The 25,128-nt window shown below is 37.0% G+C and overlaps 1 protein-coding gene across 10 annotated transcripts in view; it reads right to left on the minus strand.

Annotated features, from left to right (window-relative positions):
• The window catches only part of RHBDD1 (rhomboid domain containing 1), a 161,699-nt gene that overhangs the window by 50,586 nt on the left and 85,985 nt on the right, over positions 1 to 25,128 (minus strand). For all 10 annotated transcript variants that reach the window (XM_074191253.1, XM_074191250.1, XM_074191256.1 and 7 more), the window contains one exon: positions 10,609 to 10,746. In XM_074191253.1, coding sequence (XP_074047354.1) covers positions 10,609 to 10,746 — 138 coding nt within the window. The remainder of the gene's footprint in view (positions 1 to 10,608; positions 10,747 to 25,128) is intronic.

A 25,128-nucleotide genomic window follows, 5' to 3' on the forward strand; every position in this document is an offset into this window, starting at 1 on the left:
TTGCCTCAGGCAAACTGAAAGCTGTTAGAGACCTTAGTTCAAAAAAGGCCTAGGTCTTCTACTGCATCCAGGGCCACTTACGGTTATCCAGATCTGTCCTGCCATTGGTCTTGGAATGACTCTGGAGGAGAAAGTGCGACTAGTGACTTTGCACAGTCCCCCTCGCTTAAATCCAATTCACTTCTGTGTCATGGCATAACCTTTCTGATGTCACGGTCCTTTCCCAGAACAAAGAACAACAACAATCTCTGCACACATTGATACCCCAAAATGAGATAGCAGAGTAAAACACTGAGCTGGAGGCGGAAGACCTGGATCTGCAAATTAGTTTAGTCATTTCCTCTTTCCTAATCCTGGACAACAATTTATTCATCTTTTAAGATGGGACTAAATAACCTCAAAGATTTCTTCCAGTTTCAAATTTACATTCCTACAAATATAAAAGATTATGAAATATATGTACATCTAAAATATATATTTAAGAAGTCATAAATCACATATATGTCCAAGTAGAAATAGGGGAGAACATATTTTGTAGCCTGTCAACTATTCATTAAGTAGAGTAACAATTCAAGAAATCGTCCTCAGGATGTATGAGTTGGTCTGCTTTTGATATTGCCTATAGTAAATCTATCTGACAGGTGGTGCTTTTTCTATTGAGGAGATGTTTTCCTGGGGGAAGCTAAGCATCATTAAATAGCTAAAGAAAAAAAAAATGAAGCGGTCCCACAGAATTAGCAGAACATTTTGGGCTTGGACTATACCACTTCTATTAACCAAGCCAGGCCAGACAAGGCTATTTCCATTTGGCAGAAACTGTTAATGGCAGCATGTTTAATGTGGGCCAACTAAGCTCAGTACAAGTTTATAATGGAATAAGATTTGAGTCTGCTGGCAACATACAAACTATTGAGATGCTGGGTTATGTAAGTGATGCAATGTGTACTGACTGGTCTTGTAGAAAATGACCTTAGTGCTGCAAAAATCTAGACCAACCTTAAGGTTTCCAAGAGGAAATGAGAACCCATACCCAAGATTCCTGAGAGTCCTGCCAACAATCCTTGATACTCTTCCTATCATCTCCTCATTACACCCACCTACTTTCTACCTACCCTATGGATTATACTCATAGAATCTTGCCCTAAGAAGGGATCTCAAGGACTATTTAGATTGACTCCTCATTTTGAAGATAAAGAAACAAGAAGCCCAAAGACTAATTTTCCTGCCAATGCACAGAGTTTGTTAACCAGTTAAACTAATCCATGATGAGCTAACATATAGATTTCCTAACTCTTAAGTCACAGATCCTTCCACAGTACCACACAGTAGCCTTAAGTAACATAAACATAACCCTCCAAAGTATTCAAAATATTCTTAATTCAACTACGAATGCCAATTTCTATCCATACTAAACATAATAGGTCACATTAAACTTATTTTCTATGGGACTTAAAATTTGATTTATCTCTATTTGATAATTTTGGGAAAATATTAATTAAAAATACATGTATCATAACAGAAAGTTCTATTAAAAATTCAAATATTTCATCTGAAAATTCACATGATACTATTATTATAGTATCAAAAATTAGGTTCAGTTTCTAAAAGAGCTTTGGTGGCAGCTTACAGGGAAGAGATGGAAGAAGGGAGGGAGAGAGAAAAAAGGGAGAAAAGAGGAGAGGAAGAACGAGGAAGAGAAGAAGACAAAGGAGGGAGAGAAATAAGGAGGAGAGAGAATAGTGTTTTGATAAACTAGGTCCTTTCTTCCATCAGAATCTAAAAAATGAATGGAAGTAGCAAGGGTATACAAATGTGGGATTTCAAGAATGGTCTATGTAATATGATTCTGTGCCCACTGAGCATTCTGAAAAGGGTTGACGAGAATCACTAGTTACTCCATGTGTCAAAAAGGATTTCCGGCATTAATCACATCAAGCATGTTGGGCAGGCAGACCGGGGTAGAAAATGGCCTTGCTTCCAGTTGGACCTGGGTGGCAGGCTACCCTTGTACTCACAAAAGGAGTGCATTATTCAACACAAAGGAAGCAAAAACCTCGAGCTTGTGTTATAAGTGGGCATCTGCCTTTGGATTAAAAAAAAAAAGATGGCACTTATCCAGGACCATTCTCCTGGTGATGGGGGCATCAGCTGTCTTTTGGACACATGTTTATAAAAGCTGAGATTGCCAACAGGAGAGGAGATTGTTTTAAAAGAAGCATTAAATGCTTAATCCACTTGAAATCAGTGTTTTTTACCAAAAAAGAACTGTCTTAGAAATAATGACAATGAGGAGGGGTTGGTGGTGGCTGACAACTTTAAACACTTTCAGGTTTATAAAGCACAGTTCACATAGTATCTGATGTGGATTCTCATGAGAACTATAGGAGTTTACCATTATTTCTATTTTACAGAAGAAAAATCTTGGTGTCAGAGAGAGTAAATGATTAATCTTCCTAAATTCTGGGGCAACCTGGTATAGCAGACAGAGAGCAGGTCTCCAGGTCCAAAGACATGGGTTTAAGTTCCTCTTCTGACATATTCTGACTGTGTGCCACCCTAGGTCAGTCTCTCAGGGTGTCAGACAGGTCTCTCTAAGATGATAACTTGCAGGAACGATGCTTGTCTATATTGGTAAAGGGAATTTCCCTCCCCTGATTAAATCACAAGCCCAGACCAAACCAAACCAAATCAAATACTAATACAGGCCTGACCACATCACACCACTGCTCACACCAGAGGATAAAATTATTTCATTGACTAAATACACATTCTTAAGCTCATCATTTAAAGCCTCTCCTCATTGGCCTCCAGCCCACCTCTCCAGGCACATTCTAGCACTCTGTGGTCTTGCTCAATTGACCTACTTGTTGCCTGCCCAAGGCCCCCATCTCCTATCCCTACTCATTTGCCTAGGCTGTCGTCCTCTCCTTTCCTTCTTGTCACTTCTTGGAAGGCCTTTTGTCATCTCTGTAGTAGCTAGTGCCATCTCCACTCAATCCAAGGAATTAATTTGCATTTATTTCATATATGAGACCTTGATAAAATGACAAACAAAAAGCATCATGCAGACCTTAAAGCATTGTATGAAGGGTAGCAATTTCTACTTTGCATTTAAATATCAGTATGCATGTCATTTCTCCCAAGAAATGTAGTAAGTTTGAATCCAAAGACTGCTTTCTTGTTGTCTAGCTTTTGTAATATCTACCAGATTAAATGCCTCATTGCTCATTCATTTACTCATTTATTTATGCATAGTATCTAGGGAAAGATTATATATATATATATATATATATATATATATATATATATATATATATATATATATATATATGTTAAATGTTGAATGGAATGAATGAAGTTTGTCCACATGAGCAGTTAGTGAGAGAGGTGGGATCTGCATTTTGGTCTTCCTTCCTCCAAGTCTGAAAATCTACCTACTCTGAAAATCTACCTACTCCTCAGCATGGCTTGTGTTAGAGGATGGTCCTACGCAACATCAAATCTGGCACCTACAATGTTACTCTGGCTTCCAAAAGCTCCAAGACTTAGGCTGAAGGGTTTCAAACAAACAGAAAATATCACAATGCAAAAGTAAGATCATAAACAGATAATGCTTCCTAAATGTGTACTACAAGAAACTTAATTGAAAAATAACTCTATGCTTAGATTGATAAAGGTTTTCCTGGTACCTAATTTATTAGAACCTGGTACCCTTACTACTTTTACCTCCAAATGCAGTTTCTAAGCCCATGTACAATCTAAGGCAACAGATTTCATTAAGGAAATTAGGTACTATGACAATAATGATAAGAGTCCTTGTCCTGAAGGAGCTTATATTCTGATTTATACCCATTGCTACAAAAGAGGTCATGAGTGTGTTTGTGTCTGTGTGTGTGTGTGTGTGTGTGTGTGTGTAATTTTTTTTTAAACTTAAGGAGAAAGATACGAGGTGATAAGAGGCACCAAATCTGTCACCAGTTAAAGTAAACCACACTTTCCTTCTTCTGCCTCACTCTCAACCATTCAATAAACATGTATTAAGTTGTTTAATTAATTGATTAATTAAGTGGTTACTATTGGCCATTCAATGACTTCATGCAGCTCTCTCACTTAAATCCAATTCACATGCAAGTCCACACATTACTTCATGATATAATTGGTTCTCTTTGAGAATGAGGGACAGATAATAACAAAAATATCCACACCTGGTATTAGGCCACTTGCTAAGAAATGACGAACAAAGACAAAAGTGAAAATAGAGTTTGGCCCACTGTTCCATACACAGAAGACCATATTGTGTGCTAAATAAATACTCACTGACTATCTAGGGTACACACTCTATTAGTCTTGCACACCCTTCCTACTTGTTATCCCATTAAAATGGCTTTCTTTCCCTAGACAAATTCTTTTCTGCTAGGAAACATTTTTTTATTTTTCATTTTTCAATTAATTTTCTTTTCAATGAATAAAAACATCTCTCCCACTACTAGCCCCTCTCCTGCAATGGGGAAATTAAAAAACAACAAAAAAATCTTTGCAACAATACTCATAGTGAAGTAAAACAAATTCCCAGAGTGGTAATGTCCAAAAAATATGTGTTTCATTCTGTGCCCATTGACTAAATACACATTCTTAAGCTCATCATTTAAAGCCTCTCCTCATTGGCCTCCAGCCCACCTCTCCAGGCACATTCTAGCACTCTGTGGTCTTGCTCAATTGACCTACTTGTTGCCTGCCCAAGGCAGGCAGGAGACGGTTAGTGTCCTTCATCAGTGCGGCCCTGGGATTGTGGGGGTTTTTTTTGGCAAGGCAATGGGGTTAAGTGACTTGCCCAAGGTCACACAGCTAAACTATTATTAAGTGTTTGAGGACATATTTGAACTCAGGTCCTCCTGACTCCAGGGTCCAGGCTTTATCCACTGCACCTCCTAGCTGGCCCTGAGTTGATAATTCTTAAGTCTTTTAGAGTTGTTTGCTTTTAGAAGGCTATTCTTATTGTAGTATTGTCCTTTTGGTCTGCTCCTTTCATTCTTCATCAGTTCCACCAAAGTCTCATTACAATTATCTCTTTTTATTAACTCTTAATGCAGCATACACACACAATATTTCATTACATTTCTATACTAGAACTTGTTCCCCAGCTGGCGACCACCCCCTTTGCTATTATAAAAAGTATTTAAATTATTTTTTGCACAGATGTTTCATTTTCCTTGTCCCTGGATCTTTTTTTTTTGGGGGGGGGTAATAGGCCTATTAGTGGCATCACTAGGTCAATAACATACACTTTCCTATTGAACACCAGCATAGTATGGAAATTGGTATCACCACCTTTAAAGGTTGTTCTCAAAAAAATGGATAGTAAAACCTTGCTTCCTGGGTTGTCGTGGTCAATGGGAGGATAGGCATTGAGATCAGCAATTGGGTGAGTGCTGTTAATGCATGGATTCAATGACTCCATGGCTCCATTCCCAATAACTCCCTTTTGGTTTTTGATGGCAATGAAAGATAAGTTACTCACTAGACTAGGGCTGCACATGATCTAGAACCATGAGGCAGTATGCCTTAGACATGGAAGATCTTTATATATGCTTTTAATTTAACTAATCAGTCTGTTTTTAAAAGACTCTATACTATTTTATTACCTGTGTTATTTCAAGGAAGTCTTTAACTACAGGTTTTTATAATCTAGGAAAAGGCATAATTTACAATTACAAAAGGTATTTTGACACACACACCTTCTCTTCTTGCCCCCAACTCCAACCCCAGCCCATCCAACAGAATAGCAAGCAGTGTGTACTTTCCTGGCAGGGAAGCTATAAACTCAATTTACTGAGGATACAAAATAATACAGTCTGCAGGGTAAGGGCAAACCCAGCGGGAATGATGAAATTAAAGGTTGACTAGTAAAATCAAAAACCAAAATTTCCTCTAAGCAAATGAAAGACTTATTGAAAATGGGGCACTGTAGTTAAAAAAAATTACCTCTTCACTTTCTCTCCTCTTAGTCTCAATCTTTGGCAGCTGAAAAAATGTTATCTCTTTTTCAGTTTTTTTCCAAGTCTTTTAACTATTTCATAAAGAGTTAGTGAAAAGAACATTGACCCTGAAGTCCAAAGATTTCAACTGGAACTATGAACCTTCCACTTAGTGATGCTGCATAATCTTAGACAATTCCTCAGCTTCTCTGAGACTTAATTACCTCTTATATAGGACAAAGATAAAAAAAATTTGTGTAAGGATTATGATAAGGGTCAAATAAGATTCTGTGATTATGAAGTGCTATATCAATGTCATCATCATTCATTGTAATTTTTTCATGAAAATGCAGTTCAGAAGAAAAGCCACTCTGAAAAACTGAGGTATTCTTCATTATTTGGTAAATTAAGTTCTGGATTTGAGTAGGTATTTTGATAAAAAGGGAAGAAAAGTAGAGAGAAGGAACAAGCTATATCTATATTTATATCTATCTATCTATCTATATACTCATTTATACAGCTCTTACCCTGAACCAGACACTGTTAAATGCTTTACCAATATTATCTCATTTGATCTTCAACAATCCTGTGTGGTAGGTGAAATTATTATGTCTCTTTTACAGATAAGAAACTGAGGCACACAGTGGATAAATGATTTTCCCAGGCTCATAGGTTCACACAGCTAATAAAGAGTCTGAGGTTGGATTTGAACTCAGTTCTTCTCAACTGACTCCAGGTAGGTCTGGCACTTTATCTACTCTGTTGCCCAGGAGGGAAGATAAATGCTTTGTCAATAATCCTATTCCAAGAATCAGGATTCATTTTCACCATGACAGGTGTTCAAAGGGTACTTGTCAATCCGTACAAATATGTCTACTCAGCACTGTCTGACTCCTTAACCTGCTAAGCATCATTTATCTCCAATGGAACAAATTAAAATATCAGTTGCTTTGACTTGATTTGAAAACAAATCTGTTCACCATTTGACAAAAATAACATGCAAGATAATAAAATCAATTTCTAGATTTTAATTTGTGATAACAGAATTTTCGACAATGAAACACCTTAAGCTTGTTTGTTTGTTTATTTTTTGAGGAGAAGGGGGTGGTTAGTATATCTTTGCAGAGAGTGAGAAATGAGAACAGGACCTATGATCTCCTCATTCATTATGAAATTAAGAGTACTCCATATGTGAAAATGCCATCTACCTTTGCAGATTAACACCTCCAGGGTTGAAGTTTGGTAGGTAGTATTTAGAGAATTATCTAAAATGACTTGTTTAGGGTCATGTAGCTAATGGATCAGAAGAAGGACTTCAATCCAAGTCCAACTACTTTCCAGATTAAGCATTATTCATTTCTTCTTCTTCAAAGCCAAACATAATGGATGTGGAGTCAGAGGAGCTGAGTTTGAATCCTAGTTCTAAGTACCCATGTGACTTTGGGCAAGTCACTGTACACATCTGGGTCAATTTCTTCATCTGGAAAATGAAGGCTTTTAGTCCTGATGACCTTCATTATTAATGATTTTATTAACATTTCCTAAAGAACCTGATTTTTAACTTGTCTTATCTCCCTCATCCCTTTCTTCTGGAAAAACTCCATCTATGTCTCCTTAATGTAAGACATCTAGAACCTGTTTACAATCTATTATCTCCCCTTGGTGGGACATTATGACTCTATTAATGAAGAGGAACTCTGCGACTGGCAGTCATATCACACAATTGATTTATAATGAGGTTATAGTCAAACAAAAACTTCTTAAATGACAAATACATTGTGCTTTATGACTTATAGAGTCCTTTATATATACATGAATGATATACCACTTGATCTTCCCAACTTATTAGGAGGTATTAGTTCAAGCTTTATCACCCCTACTTTACAGATGAAACTGAAGCACAGAGAGGTCAAGGATCTTGTCCAGGGCCACACAAGAAGTAAGTTTTAGAGACAAAATTGAAACTAGATCTCACATGACTACAAGTTCAAGTACATTTCCCTCTAGGCCATGTTGTCTTATCTAATGCATTACTGTTAAATTGGGTCTTCTCCAACAAGTGCTTTTTACAGCTGATTTTTATTTTTATTTACAGTGCAGTTTTAAAAATAAATTTCGGAATTTTACATTTATCCCAAATAAAAGTTCACCTCATTAGTTTTTGCTTCAGATTAAAACTCTTATCAAAACCTTTGAGCTGATAAATAAGAGTACTTTCTCAACTGTATCTCCTCTTCAAATTTAATACTATACCTCCTTTCATTATAGGAAAAAATATGGTAACTATCATAGGATTCAGAAGAGAAGTCAATGTGATGCTACTACAGAGCTCTCCCTCCAAGGAATTCATAGTCAATAATCAACAAATAACCAATCAATAAGCACCTGTGAAGTGTTGACTAAGGGTTAGGTACTGGGCTAGGCTCTGTGGATACAAAAAAAGTCACTGCCCTCAAGCAGTTTATGCTTCAATGGATGTTCAATTAAATAAATGTGTATATGTATTATAATGTGTACATGCATGTCTCTGTGTGTGCATATGTATATATATGTGTGTGTGTGTGTGTGTGTGTATGTATATATATATTTTTCCCCTGATTATGTGTCTGTGTGTTTGTACAAAATAAATATGCAGGAAGTAATCTTAAATGACTGATTCTAGTATCTAGGACAGACTCCCTGGAGAAGATAATGCTTGAACTGGAATCTTTTTTTTTTTGGTTTTGGTAAGGCAATGGGGTTAAGTGACTTGCCCAAGGTCACACAGCTAGGCAAGTATTATGTGTCTGAAGCCACATTTGAACTCAGGTCCTCCTGACTCCAGGGATAGTACTCTATCCACTGCACCACCTAGCTGTCCCTCTCTCTATCTACCCATCTACCTTTCATATAAGTATCTGTATCTACCTACCCTTTGTACAATTCTATCTCTAGCTATCCATCTCTACATCTATCTTTTATTAATTTATCTACCTACCTTTTATATAATTCTCTCTATCCATCTACCTTTTATATAAATATGTCTACTTTTTATATAGTTACCCATCTATTTATCTACTTTTTACATAATTGTATCTACTTGCCTTTTATACAATTCTCTTATCATTTATATAATTTTCTCTACCGACCTTTCATATAATTTTCTTTCTATCTCTACTTCTTATATATAATTATCTACATCTACCTACCTTTTATATAATTATCTATATTTACCTACTTTTATCTCTATCCATCCATCCATCCATCCATCCATCCATCCATCCATCAATCTATCTTACAATTCTGTTATCTACCTTTTATATAATCTACATCTATCTACCTTTTTATATAATTATCTACATCTACCTTTTATATAATTCTATCTCTGTCTATCTATCCATCTGCCTACCTATCTTAGCACAATGGCTGGCATATAAGAGACACCCAAAAAATGTTTATCAACAGACTCACATTTCATGTCTATTGGTATAATGTCATCTTATCAATGGAGATGTCAAAAAGGAAATAAAACTTCTTTATAATGATTTGTTTTCTGTGAAACGAAACTGATGGCTCAAGATAAGCTACAGAAATATAACAACACAGGAAGAACATGAAATTTATAATGAGGTTATAGTCAAACAAAAACTTCTTAAATTACAATTACATTGTTCTTTATGGTTTATAAAATCCTTTATATATATATATATGAATAATATACCATTTGATCTTCCCAACTTGCTAGGAGGTATTATTGCAAGCTTTATCACCCCTACTTTACAAATGAATCTGAAGCTCAGAGAGGTCAAGGATCTTGTCCAGAATATGTAGCCAGGAGAAAAGGTAATTTTATGGATGTGACAATCATCTTTAAATGGCTAAGTATGTCTGTCTGAGATTAAAGTTAATCAATCAACAAGCAATTATAAAATTTCTAGTATGTGCCAGGAAATTGGAATACCAAATCAAAAGGAAATAGTGCCTGCCTACTAGGAGCTGTTTTCACCTATTCTTGTGTCCATACTTTTTACCCATTTTTTTTTTTAAGCACAAGGTCATCAGAGAGTTCCTTAGATGGCCACATCAACTGATTGGCTGTACCGCCCCCACCAATACACCTGTTTATCTAAGCAGCTTTCCCTAACATCCAATTCCAATGTCTTCATTAGAGTTGTGAAGTAACTTTAGGTGCTCTAGAGCTATGCCAAGCTGTCCTATGATGTTAGAAGTAATAAGGACGAAATCAGCAATAAAGTCCTAATAAGAATAGTCAAGAAGAAAGGTTGAAGAATGATACACAACTTATTTTACAGCAATGTGCTTTCACTGTGAAACCATTGCAGGTCCTTAAGAAGACTTGTTTTTGGAAGTTTCCTGACTTTATTGTTGTCAAAGTAATTGAGTTGGGCAGACCTATAAAAGGAACAATGTTAACAATACGTACATACATAGTCTAGCACTTTATTAGATTAGGTTGGTGGCAATATGGCATCACACCACATTCCCTGTAATCACATTCTGCACACATTTCTTCACCTACATATGCTTTTTACAAACTATTTTAGGGTTGCTTCTCTGCAAAACAGTCCTTGTGCAGACATTACCTCACCATGTGATCCATAGTTGAAAACAAGCAAGGCCACGGGATTCTTACCTCGGTCACGGATGCTATCATGGAGAGCTCTTTGTAGCTGCTCCTCTTCAGTCAGTCCTGCTGTATAGATGTCATAGTTCCTTGGGATCTCTTGGTAAGGTTGTTGATTGAAAAAGTTCTCTTGATATCCACTATAGCCTTTAGGAATCCAAATAAACAAATTAAAAAATGTGCCGATGCAGAGAACAAAGAGTTTTACATATATTAATCTTATCTGATGATAAAGTACTATGCCTATGATTATATTCATTTTATGGAAACTGAAACTTAAAGAAGATTGAATTGCCCAAAGCTGTCTTTTCAAGGTCAGAAGTGAGGTTTAGATCCAGCTTCACTATAGTTTTAAGATGAAAAGAAAATATAGAAACCATTGCTAATCTTATGTGTGACATTATTCCATCTTGTCAGTAAGAATATTTTCTGATTTTAAAGGGGTCCTAACAGTGTTAAAACTTGGAAATACATAACACAATGAGAGATACCTGCATTTACTATGTTCCCACCCCCCATTTATTGAAGGTTGAATTGGAAGAAATTAGTTTAAATTGGATTTGGAAGGATGGGAGAGTAATATATGGGTGTAGAACATTGGGATACTTTAGTGAAAATAAAATTAAGAAAAGTTTGGAAAGATTTTAATGCAGAGCTGCATGGAGGAAGGGAATGGACTAAAATGATACTCAGTGAGGCTTTGTGACCTCCTGATTCCATATTACCTAACTCATAGGCTCTCTGTGATGAACAAGATAGTTAGAAAAGCTTTGTCTATCACAAAATAAGTTCCAAGAAGTATAGATGAAGAGAAAAAACATTTCAGGCCTGAGCAATGGTTTGTACAGAGGTAAAAAGTGGGGAGATATCTCTTATATAGGGAACAGTAAACAGACCAGTTGGTTGAAGAGGAAGAAAGGGCAGTTACTGTCATATTCTCTAATCTATTAAATAATTGCTTGATACATTTAGTATTAAAGAAGTATCCAAGAGCATAAATTACACTTGCTTAAGTCAACCTAATATAAATGAATAATGACAAATAGCAGTTAATATTCATATTGACCTGTATTAGTTTACAAAGCATGGACTCTAAGGTATCATTTTCTCCTCACCACGTGTTTTATCCTCCATCAAAAATGTCCCCATTTTTAAGATGGGGAAACTGAAACTGAGAAGTCAAATAACCTATCATAAAGCTAAGCTGTTAAGTGCCCAATGTGCCTCACTCCAAGGTTATCACTCTATCCATTATGTCACATACTGCTTTCCTTAAATTAAAAAAAAAAAAGACCCCTTTTAGGCAATATTCTAGCAGCCCAATTAAAAATATAGCCTTGAAACAACAAATTTGTCATTCTTTAAGAAGATATTACAGTGTCATTTTAGTTAATTAATTGAAATGAACACTAGCTTCTTGGAGTCTGATGGCTTGGGTTCAAATTCCACCTATAACACTTGCTACCTGTTTTCATTCATGAGGATATAAGGGGCCTAGACTTGATGGCCTCTGAGATTCCTTCCAGCCCCACATCTGTTATACTGTGATCTTAATTTAGCCAAACTGCCTCCACTTATCCTAATTAGGGAGGCTTTACTCCATCTTAAACAACTTAAATTTCTTTTTCATCCTCAAATGCAAAGTGTTACAGTTACTATTATTTAAGAAAGGGAGGGCTAAAATGAATTCCATTTTCTAAGTCATCATAACAGAATGGGGAAGTAGAAGGATCTGGACATAATTTTTAAATTTGCAATCCTCCACAAATTGACCTTCAGGCAAAGGAACCACCAGGGAGGCCTGGGCTTCTCCAACCACCAGTGGGAAACATGATCTACAGCCAAAAATAAGTGAATGGGATAGATAATCAGTGGCCCACTGTGAACTCCTTCTGCACTTAGGATAGCTACCTTTACCTGTAAATGTCTGCTATTTATTAGGGTTTGTATTATTGCTCTTACTAATGACTTCTGAACCCATGTTCTATTTACATTCATAATGATGTCCAGCCCACAGACTTTTATACACAGTGAACATTTAACAACGGTTGTTGAATGAAATAATGATTCTTTTCTCAACAGATCGAATATCAATTTTCACATTTCACCCTAAAATTACAGACCCTTCCATGATGGTCAGTGCTGTAAAAAAATTAACATTCAATTCAGAATAAATAAGCAGTATATAAGTTAGCCCTGAAAAAAGACAAAATGCTTACCAACAGGAATATGAATTTACTAAAGGAAGTCTAGTTGTTCCTTGGACAGAAAGAGATGAAACCTCCTTCTCTAATGACCCCTTAGCCATTGTGGTACAGTAGGAAAAAGTCTTATACTTGGAGGGCACTTCCTACCTGTGTAGTCACGGGGAAGTCATTGAAACTCTCTGAACCTCAGTATCCAAATCTGTATAAATGTTAATTGTGAGGATGAAATTGAGGCAATTTGTGCTGTTTTGAAAGTCTTCAAGTTCTATATCAATATCAATTATTACCATTTAGGTGCATCTTGGCACACAGTGGAGAGAGCGCCAGGTCTGGAGTCAAAAAGACCTGAGTTCATATCCAGCCTCAGACACATACCGTCTGTGTGACCTTGGGCAAGTCACGTAACGGTTTGCCTCAGTTTCCTCATCTGTAAAATAAGCCAGAAAAGAAATGGCAAACCACTCCCAGTATCTTAGCCAAGAAAACTCCAAATTGATTCACAGAGAGTCAAGTCAGACATGACTGAAACAATTAAAGAACAATAACATCATCCTCATCCTCATCATTATGATAATGACTAGAAAAAGCATAATGGGTAGTTACTACTAGTCTTACCCTCCTATAAAAACTCATTCTCTCATAAAAAGTTCTTTCTGATGCATTTTGGGAATTTTTGTGTCATTGGAGCAGGGGGCTCTTTTGGGGGGGATTATTGTTTAACATTCAGTTAAAATTAAAATCTAAAATGCCTGAGTGCCTCTGATTACTGAGTCTTATATCTTTATAATCTATCTGTCATACACATTTACATTGATTTGAGGGAACATTTTCTTGATTTAGAAAATGTCTTTTTCTTCATGTGATTTCTCATTCAAACATCCCAGCCAATGCCTAACTGAAATATAGTCTACAAGTCTGAACATCTGAATACTACAAAACCTAATTTTGGTACTTGTCAGACAAAGGAGGGAGGGCTGAAGGGGACTTGCAGCACTGTAAGTCAAAGACTTGTGTGATTAAAGGTATTATATCTGAGTCATCAATAACCCTGAGAATCTCAATGACATGTGCAACAAAGAGAAGGGGCCTTTGGGTACCCAGTACTTTCTCTTAATGGTCCAATTAGCTTTCTTTTTATACAGATATAATTTACATTCCTGCAAAACTCCAACATTCAAACACTTAAGAGAAATACATTTAAATTATATTTAAAAACCAAACCTAGTTGAACAATCTTTCATAGCTATATACTTTGGCACTTTGATAAAAGAAATTCTGGTTATCATTATTCCATTAGCTTTCCATCTGTTCCTTATAGACATACTAGATTTTCATGGCAAAGGAGATCAAGAAACAATACCAAGATTAGAAAAATTGGTCACAGATTTTTAAACATTCATGAGGTTCATTGGCTTATAAAGCCTTACTTAGCTGGGCATGGTCACATTAACATTAAGTTCATACTTATGAAAGATTCACTCTTAAATGTTCCTCAGCTGGTTGCTGACATGAACTCTCAGCTTCATAATATATTTCTTTCTGCAAAGCTAAAATTCTTTCCTGGAATTAGAACTGGAAGGGACTCTGCCAATCATTTGGTCCAAATTCTTCATATTAAGTATGAAGACCGTGAAGATCAGAGAGGTTAAGTGATTTTCCCATGGTCACAGAGTATCTGTACCCGAATCATATGAAAGAATGCAAATCTTGTGATTATTCTTTGGGGGTAGAGAAGGATCTGGAAAAAAATGTTCCAAAGAACATTTTTTTTTTGCCCTGTTAATGATCTAGTTTGTGGATTCTGAGCATCTTCCATGGAAAAGACTTATGAAGGAGGTTCCCATTTTACAGACTGGTCAGGCGACAGGCGAGTCACTAAAATGCATCAATTTAGAGCTAAATCAGCCTTTGGAAATCTTGACTTCTTCCAAAGAATCCAGACTAAGAGGCAAAAACATGGATCACTGAATCATCAAGCTACAACTAGAAGGGGTCTCAGTTATTCAGTCTATTCCCCCCCCCATTTTACAGAAGATGAAACTGAGAACAAAAGTCACATGGTAGAAAACACTAGAGGAAGAATTTAAATCTAGGTCCCCCAACTGCATAGCCAGGGCTCTTAAAGACTGTACTACAAACCAAATGACTCAAGCTTTTTTAGTCTTTTTTTTTTTTATTGTGTGATCATTTCAGTCATGTCCAACTTTTCATAACACCATTTGGGATTTTCTTGGCAAAGAGACTTGAGTGGCTTGCCATTTCCTTCTCCAACTCATTTTACAGCTCAAGAAAATGAGGCAAAAACAGTTAAGTGACTTGCCCAGGGTCACACAGTTAGATTGAAACACAGGTCTAGCTCTATCCACTGCACCACCCATGCAATATTCTCTTAGCTCTGCTATCAAATGAGTTTGGTGACCCTAGAACCAGTCACCTCCCCTCTCTGAGTCTGAAATCTTAATTCCTTCCTGGCTCATGTATAGCATCATTTTCATATACTCGTCCTTCTCTTTGTAGCCATTCCCAGGGAGCAGGAAAGGTAACAAAACAAACAAACCTAATCAATACCCTCTAGAGTTGTATGATCTAAAAATTGACAATATAGATGGGGGGGGAGACATTCTTCTGTCACATTAGACATAAAAAGAACTCTACAATGATTCTACAGGGCCAAGAGCTATCCTTATACTCAACATGAAAAGAATCAAGAACATGAATTGATTTGAGATCAATCAATCATTCAATATTAAGATACTGTGCTAAGTACTAGTGAAACAAAAGGAGGCAAAAGATAATCCTTGAGTTCAAAGAACTCAATCTAAATGGATGGTGATCAGACAGTTCTTAATTGCCTACTATATGACAAGCAGCATGGTAGTAGGTGGAGAGGGTGGTGCTGGCATCAGGAGAGACCTGAGTTTCAGTCCCGTCTCTGATACAGAGTATATTAAAAACGCACACAATTCCTCCCATGCAACTCTCCAAGGTAATACATTACAGCCAAGCTCTGGATCTGCACTGGTGGGGGGAATCTATTTTTTAATAAATATTTTATTTTTTCAATTATATACAATAGTTTCTACCTATCATTTTTTGTAGTTTTGAATTTTACAATTTTTCCTCTACCCTCCCATCCCTTCCCCCCCCACAGAAGGCAACCTGATAATCTTTACATTGTTTCCATGATATACAATAATCAAAAATTGAATGTGTTGAGAGACAAATCATATTCTTGAGGAAAAAATAAAATGAGATAGCAAAATTACGTAGTACATAAGACACCTCTTTTTTAAAAAAAAAAAAATTGAAGGAAGTAGTTTGGTCTTTGTTTAAACTTCACAGTTCTTTCTCTGGATACAGATGGTATTCTCCATCACAGATACCCTAAAATTGCCCCTGATTGTTGCACTGAAGGAATGAGCAAGTTCACTAAGGTTGGCCATCAACCCCATGTTGCTGTTAGGGTGTACAATGCTCTTCTGGTTCTGCTCATCTGGCTCAGCATCAGTTCATGTAAATCCTTCCAGGCTTCTCTGAAATCCTATCCCTCCTGATGAGTAGAATATTCTCTCTTAACAGTTAATATTCCCAGTGAAGGCCTTCCAGGGTTAAAAATCATTAAAACAATGACAAACTATTACTCTTAGACTACTCTTAGAAGAAAGAGGGAGAGAGACCTTGCATTCCAAGCCAGGCACCCTCCCAATCTGTTAGAGGGCGAAATTGTGGAATATTTCCAGAGAGACCTTGCATTTTTAGTTAGTCACCTATTTGATGATAAAACTATCTTAACTGGGAGAACAGTAGCTGTTCCTGTGAGAAAAACCTTGCATTCCGAAGAAGCCCATAAGAGTCCTCTTTTTTGATGATAAGTAGACTGTTTCTAAACCTTGCATTCCGTGACAAGTTACATTACTTCAATAAAATAGTTATAATCCTGAAGGTTATTCTCACCATCTGGATGGTGAGGTAATATTTTATGAAAATCTTTCATTCTTTTCTTTGTTGCTGGGGTAGATTTTCACAAGTAGCCAGACAGTAACTGAAGACTAACCAATGAGTCGACACATAGGAACAATAGGAAGGAGGAGGGAATCGTGTTAGACCATATAATCTTGCTTGACTATCAATTTGGGGCAGCTCCTTGATCTTCACTACTTTTGAGAGATTTGGAGTGTGCCCTTTTCTTGAGAAAAGCCAAAATAAACTTTTTTTTTGCTCAGAGTCTCTATATTTCTAAGTGAATTTTTAATCCCACACACTGATTTCTAATAGAACAATGAGGTTCCATAATGTACATATGCCACAATTTCTTCAGCCATTCCCCCAATTGATGGAAATCCCTTCGATTTCCAATTCTTTGCTATTACAAACAGGGCTACTATGAATATTTTTGTACAAATGATATTTTTACCCTTTTACATGATCTCTTCAGGTTGTAGACCCAGTAGTGGTATTGCTGGATCAAAGGGGTAGGCTCATTTTTATTGCCTTTTGGGTATAATTTCAAATTGCTCTCCAGAAAGGTTGAATCAGTTCACAGCTGCTGGTGGAGGAATCTTTACATTTCCCCATTAAGGAACTCACAAATACTGACTTCAAAAACGATGTGAAAGGCAATGTGGATGAACCCCATTGCTCACACATCTTAACATGAGGTTCAAATTTTCCTAGGAGAAAATGAAGGTTCCTAGATAGAATTAGGTTGAGATAAACTCTGAGATGCTTTCCAAAGTCAAAACACAGTGATTCCATTAAAACACAAAACAGGCCAGTTGAAGTAGGCCAAAATCTTTTCTATTATTGTTTTCAAGGTTATTGTTTAGGCTTTACAGAAATGATGGTGGTTCTCTGGATCCAGACCAGTGTATGAAAGACCAAAGTATAAAAATCCCTATGTTCTACTAACTACAATTCTAAAAAGCACTCTAAATAATAATTCTACCTAGAATTGATATATGCTTTACGACTGACAAAGCATTTTGAAAATACCTCATTTTAACTTAAATCCTGGGAGAGTTGCTATTGTTGTTCAGTCTTATCAGTTGTGACTGACTTTGTGACCCCCATTTGGGGTTTCCTTGAAAATTTGTCATTTCCTTCTCCATTCCTTTTACAGATGAGGAAACTGGGTTGTGTCTTGTCCAGGGTCATACAGTTTAGGAAGTATCTGGGATTGGATCTGAACTCAAGGTGAATCTTACTGACTCCAGGTCCAGCATCGAACTACTTGATCACTGTATCTACATCACAAAATTGGGAGATGGGTGCTATTATAATTATGGTAATTTATTATGATATGAGGAAACTGAATCAGAAAGATCTCAAGTGACTTGTCCAGCTAATAAGTGTGGTGAAACCAAATTTGAACTCAGGACAACCTGCGATGCCTAGGTGTCTTATGGTCTCTAGATGATCTTATAGTTTGTTGTTTATCCTTTGTTCTCAAAGAAGACAATGTTAAGAAGAGGGAGATGTCTTGACTTGCAAGTGAATTGGATTAAATGAGGCAGAAATATGTCATCAGCCTCACCTCTCTTCCAAGGTTAACTGAGTCCCTTGGCAAGATACAGATCAGGATGAGTGGAGATGACCCTAGATGCAATGGAGACTTTGGCCTTTTTAAGCTAAGGTCTTTCACAGGTCTCAGATTGTCTGAGACAATACCCATTCAGTGAATTAAGGCTGGTTAAGAAATGAGGGAAAAGGTGGCCTACTTAAAAAAAAATCAAACTGGGAAGGGAAGACCCTTGGGGTTTCTGGCCAGGACAAAAACTATTGCTACTTTCACTCATTGTGAGCCACCAAAACCCAAACAGGGACCAAGGGAGGTTTGTGCTGGAACCTTTGTAGATCAATTAGTGAAAGCCAGAGTGATTAGGGTTTAAGACAAGGTCAAATAGCTCTATCTGAATTTCAATAGGCTTTATCAAGATCTGGTTTTCCAGTGCTATATTTCAAAAAATCATAAATGAAACCACATAGGTTAAATTGTCCCAGTTCTTTTTTTTAATGATAAAATAAATAAGAAAGAAGAAGAAAAATATGACCCTAAAAACCCCAAGATATCTTATGAGGTTTTAGCGATCAAAACTTATATTCCTTTAGATAGAGCATCCACAGATAAGGGTATGAATACATGGACAGGATGAGAAAGGAGAGGGAGGGAGGGAAGGAAGGAAGGAGGCTCAAAGAGGACCAATTACATCAGGAGGGCAATGTCTTGACTTGTAAGTGAATTGACTTTGGATAGCTCTGCCTCACTATCTTCTCTAGGAGAAGAGAGTCATCAGCCTCAATCTCTCCTTAAACTATATAAATTCCATCAATGTAAATCTCAACAATCTAAGCCCAAAGCAGTTGTGAGAAGACTTAAGTTGGATGTGTCTTCTTCCATGAACTTCTTGCTAAGAGTAACTTACTTAAGTACAAATGTGATAGTCATCTTCTTACTTAACTTACTTAACTCTCAGTGTGCCATTGAGACTTAGCTCTGCTGTAGCCATATCAGAGCCAAAATGAGCTACAACGATGGCAAATTTGGGTTAATATGGCCTACCTTCATAGAGATTCATTATGGTGAGCTCTACTGGAATTTTACCAGAAATGTAGCTGTACCCAGATTCTGAAGGAAATTGCTTCTCCTTTCCTGGGGCTCCTACAAAAAAACCAGTTTAAATCAAATGTTTGGGGCAGGCCTACTATGTGCTCCTCACTATGTTAGGTGCAATTCAGGAAGCCAAAAAGGGCATTGGATTTAAATGTTCAAAACAGTTTTAAATCCAGTATGTGAAGGGGAAAAAAAGATATTGGAAACTTTGAGGAAACCACAAATAAGTGTGTGGTTGCCTGCTTCGTTTTTAAGTCCTACAGGAGTTCAGTGATGTCACAAATAAATGGGATCAAGAAAGCCTTAATAAAGAAATAGCTTGATGAAGAAAATGGAGAAAAATTGGCAAAGTCTCTGCCACCAATCCCTTCCTTCTCAAATCCATATGCCTACACTTGGCTACTATATTGATATTCCTAAGGCATCGGTCTATTCCCTGTCACCTATCTATGTCACCACTGTTCCATGAATTTCAGTGGCTTCCCTTCTGTCTCTAAAATAAAATACCAACTCCTCTGGAGTTTAAAGTCCTTCACAATATGGCTCACAGATCACCTTATGTATCCTAAATTCCAGCCAAACTGGCCTACTGACTCAAAGAATTCCACATTCCATTTGTTTCTTAGCCTTAAGATTTGTATAATCTGTTCCCCATGCCTCAAATGCCCTCTGTACAGCTTCACCTCTTCTTGATATAATTTCTCATTTCTTTCAGAACAGGTGCCCCTGCCCCTCCAGATGATCCCTCCTCACTCCCCCTCCCCCACTGAAAATTGCTTAGTACAAATGTGACAGTCACCTTCTCTTATTAATTTATTGTTTTTCCTCTTATAGAATGAGTATGACATGAGGGAAAGGATTTTTTTTTTTATGTTTTATTTGTTTTCTTTGTCTTTTATTCTTTGTCTTAGCACAGAGCCTAGTACAAATGAAGCTAATCAATGTTTTTTGGAGTTTTTTTAAATTAATGAATGAAACTAAGACAAGCATATAGAATTGGCAATGCTTGGTGTATGCAATAGATGAGAATGAGACTAGCTTAAACTAGGCAAAAGATACAAGTTTGGGAGGAATGAGAGAGAAAATTGGGGTAAATGAGACAAATCCAAATGGTGGAAAAACTCGGAAAACTGGCAGGGATGTAGAAAGCAATGAATAGTAGGATTCTAAGTTGAAGATCACAGGATTTTAAAGATGGTAGGAATTATTCAGTCCAACCCCACCCCCTTCCCCCATTTTACAGCTGGAAAGTTAAAATCTTGTCCATAAGTTGTATAGGTAAATGACATTTGGAACCCAGAACCAGGTCCTCTGATGCTTGATATAGCCAGGACTCTTTCCCCATGTAGACAGAGTCCAAATGAAAATGTGTTTAAGAAATACTAGTGTGGCAGTTGTACTCTGAAGCAATTAGAGAGGGGAAAGACTCACAGATAAACAACTTACTGAGATGGAACTAACACAGATATGGAAAAGACAGCTCAGGAGAAATATAAGAGAAATTAAAAAAAAAAAGACCAGGCTGTGTCCTCAATAGATTTCATAGAAATGACTCTGAGACAAGTGTTATTTTGCTATTAAGGGAGAGGGTCTTCCTGTGTGATTTCCTTGACAAAGAGAACAAGAGAGGAAACTTCCCATACTAAGGCCAATTGTCATCTTCCCTAAAACTTCTAATCTTATAAAGCTGCCTAGAGACTGAGAGTGATTCAGTGACTGACCCAGGGTCTCACACAACCTAAAGATATATATACACACACACACACACATACATATATATGTATACACACACACACACACGTATGTATATATGGGGGGAGAGAGAGAGAGAGAGAGAGCGAGCAGGCAATGAGTAAGTAGGTTTCTGAGTTGAGGATCACAGGATTTTAAAGATGGTAGGAATTATTTAGTCCAACCCCACTACATACACACACACACACACACACACACACACACACATATATATATATATATATATATATATATATATATATATATATATATATATATATATATATATATATATATATATATATATATATATAAAACACTTGAACTCATTTCTTCCTGGTACTGAGGCTGGATCTCTATTGGCCATTCCATTCAAACTTATAAATTTTATCTACAACATCCTCCTAATTGGTCTCCCTCCAACCCATTTTCCACCCAGCTCTCAAATAATTATTCTAAGATACAGAGTTGCAGAATCTGAGATCTGGAAGAGATCTGAGTTGTTGAGTCCCAGTTTGGAGGCCAATGTGATGAGTCCCAGTTGGGATACCATGTTGCGTCCCTTTCCTGGACTCTTATGTTGAGTCCTTTTCTGGACTCCCTTAATCTTCCCTAGGCAAGCATTGGAGGGGTGGGAGACAAGGGTCACAAGGGAGACAAGTACTCCTTCAAGATCTCCAAGTGCTCTGTTTATTTACCGAAATACCAGTGCTTAAATACCTTTCCAGTCTCTAAGCCATTCCTGTGGCACTTAGTAAATCTGGTGCTCAAGGACACCAGGTGATGAGAGTTTACAGTGTTCCCACACACAACAGGCCCTAACAACAGTCCCTAAGATAGCAATCTATCTGGTCCAATTCATATGAGAAAGGTACCTTCATCAGAACATGCCTGAAAGTAGTCATTGGCTTCTGTCTACAGATTGACAAAGAGAAGGAAGCCACCATCTGCCAAGGTGGTCATTTTGATTTTGAGGATAGCTATGATGGTGAGGAACCATGCCCAGATGGCAGTGCTTCTTTTGTCACCCACTGCTACTGGGTCTTCCTTACTGGGGCAGGCCTATTGTGTGCTCGTCACTATGTTAGGTGCTATACAGGATGACAAAGGGCATTGGATTTAAATGCTCAAAGCAATTTAAAATCCAGTATGTGAGGAGGAAAAAAAAAAAGATAACGGAAACTTGGAGGAAACTACAAATAAATAAGTATTGCCTACTTTATTTTTAAGCCCTACAGGAGTTCAGTGATATCACAAAAAAATGGGAGCACAGAAGCCTTAATAGATAACCAGGGCCAAATAAAACAATTTGTTTCTCTATCTCTCCTACACACAAAGTCTTTCACTTCAAATACTTGAAGACAGTTACCATGTCTTCCTCTACCCCGTGAATAGTCTTCTCCGAGGCTAAACATGCCATATCTCTACATTAGCCCTAATTTTTCTCCTGAAATATAGTCCTTAATTTCCAATTTCCTGAAGAGCATCTCAAACTCAACCTTTCTAGAATGGAACTCATCATCTTTCCATCAAAACTGGCCCCTTCTGTGAATTTCCCTATTTCTGTTAAGGGTATCACTTTCCTCTCAGTCATCCAAATATGAAACTGCCTAGTCTTTGATATTTTTAGATACAGTATGGAAAAGTAGGCACATATTGGACTCAAGAGTAAGCAAAACCGTAATGACTTACTAGTTGCGTGTGACCCTGGGCCACTTAATTTCTCTGTATCTCACTTTATCTATAATTTGAAGGGGAGAGTAGTGGATGTGGACTCAGTAGATGCTATAGTCCCTTCTAGATCTGATTCTGTGATCCTCTGATCTTCCTCCTGCCCCTGTAGATACTGGCTGCCAATACCCATCACTTCTATCTTTATCACGTCCCTTTTCTCCATCTATACTATGTTACCAGTCTTTTTGGCATCTTTGTCACCTCCTGACTGAAGTATTGCATAAGCTTCTAACTTGGTTTCCCTGTATTTCCCATTTCCAATCCATTCTTTACTTAGCTGTCAGAGCAATTTTCCTAAGGCACCAAATCGAACTGTGTCAATCCTCTGATGAAGACAAAACAAAACAGAAACTTTCATAGCTCCCTATGGCTTCTAGCATTAAAATACAAACTTAATAAAGGTCCTCCGATCAATCAATTAACCGGCACTAATTAAAGACCTGCTCCAAGCCAGGCACTGTGTTATGAGCTCCAAAAATCTGGCTAGATGATCTCTAAAATCTCTTCTAGTTTCGAAACTAGGATAACTAGAGTACTTTGTTTCATATTACTACTCTTTCCACAAATTCCATTATAGCCAAAGATGACTACTGGGTGTTCCCACAAATCTAACATCTCTCCTCTGGCTTCCATTCCATGTCTGGAATATACATGCAATACTCATCTTTCTCTTTCAGCATGCCTATCTTCTGTCCAAAGCTTGGTTCAAATACCTCCTCCAAGGGACACCTTCCCTGATTTACAGCCTTTTGTTCCCTTTATTACCCATGCTGTATTTTATTTTTGTACATAATATATTGTCCCCAATAGAAAATGGACACATTAAAGGTAGCGTCTACACAATTTTTATCTTTGTAGCCCTGAGTACCTCATATAGGTTCTTACTCATAATAGGACTTAAAATGTTTTTTGAATTGAATAGGGGACATAGCCACAGAAAACATTTGAGATTAAGATTGGATTTTTCTTTTTTTTTTCTTTTTGAAATTGGATTTTTGAAATCAAGAACATTTTGACTGTAATGTTAGCGAAAGATCAGTGTTCTATGCCAAGGGAGGTTAGGGCTACTACATATTTTCAAGGATGATTCTTTCAAGGATGATTCTTCCTATCTACGCCCTGGGTGATCTCATCCATTCCCATGCCCTTGATTATAACCCTCACATTGATGAATCCCAGATTTATCTTTCCATTCCTGACCCTTCCCCATAACTATCTCTCCTACATCTTTTGCTATTTTGCAAATAGAGTTTTCAGGCTATAATATTACTTTCTCAAAGTTATAATGGTGAGGCCCAATCTCATTTTTTCCTTTTCCAGTCACCAACTGCAATAACTTATGAATTGACTATTTATAGAATTACTCTTTTCTTAATTCTGCTAGGTTAAGTTTAAAGTGCCTAGTTACCAGAGGTAATGTAAATGCAGCGAAGCAAACCTGCTGTCACCCTGACTATCACAACCAGAAATAAGCTGTGAACACACAGTCTTTCTGATTTAACACTGACAGAACAGTGTTAAAGAAAAAAAAAAGCTTTTGTCTCTGTCAGTTTTATAAAATATTCTGTCCTATCCATTGCCCCCAAAAATGCCCTATGGTCTTGGTTTTAATAAATCACAAACATCAGTATATATAAAAAGATAAGCCTCTACCAACACAGGCAGCAAACCAGTAGAACAGTCTTTAACATCATACAGTGTGAACATGATTGGTGATCACGCACCAGTCTCTTCAATAACATTTTCTTAGTGGCTGAGACAATCCTATCAGCAGAGCTAGAAAACTGATAAAAAATTCAATGGGCAAACAAGATAATTATCACAGTCCATGGGTTACCAGAGCTGGAAGGAGATCCAAAGATAATCTACTCTATATTATCTGAACTGAAGACCTCCTTTATCACATGCTCAGTGAGTGGTTGTCTGCCATTGTTTTAAGAACTCCAGGAAGGGATAGAACTTTACCTTGAAAGGCAACCTGTTATACATACACTCCTTTATGTTAGTCTTCCTGATATGCTGAAGTATTTTTATTTGATTATGATGAATAAGTTAATCATATGAAAGGACAATTAAAAATTACAATCATTCTCCCCATCATGTTATTGGCTGGAGAACAGATAAACAAATGATGGTCTATGAATGGAAGAGAATACCACTATACCAATGAAAATGACATTAGAGGAAGCTTTAGAGAAGTCTGGGAAGATGTACTGTATACACTGAGCCACAGTGTAGTGAATTGAT

The sequence above is a fragment of the Macrotis lagotis genome, chromosome 6, assembly GCF_037893015.1.
Source record: "Macrotis lagotis isolate mMagLag1 chromosome 6, bilby.v1.9.chrom.fasta, whole genome shotgun sequence".
Classification (NCBI taxonomy): domain Eukaryota; kingdom Metazoa; phylum Chordata; class Mammalia; order Peramelemorphia; family Peramelidae; genus Macrotis; species Macrotis lagotis.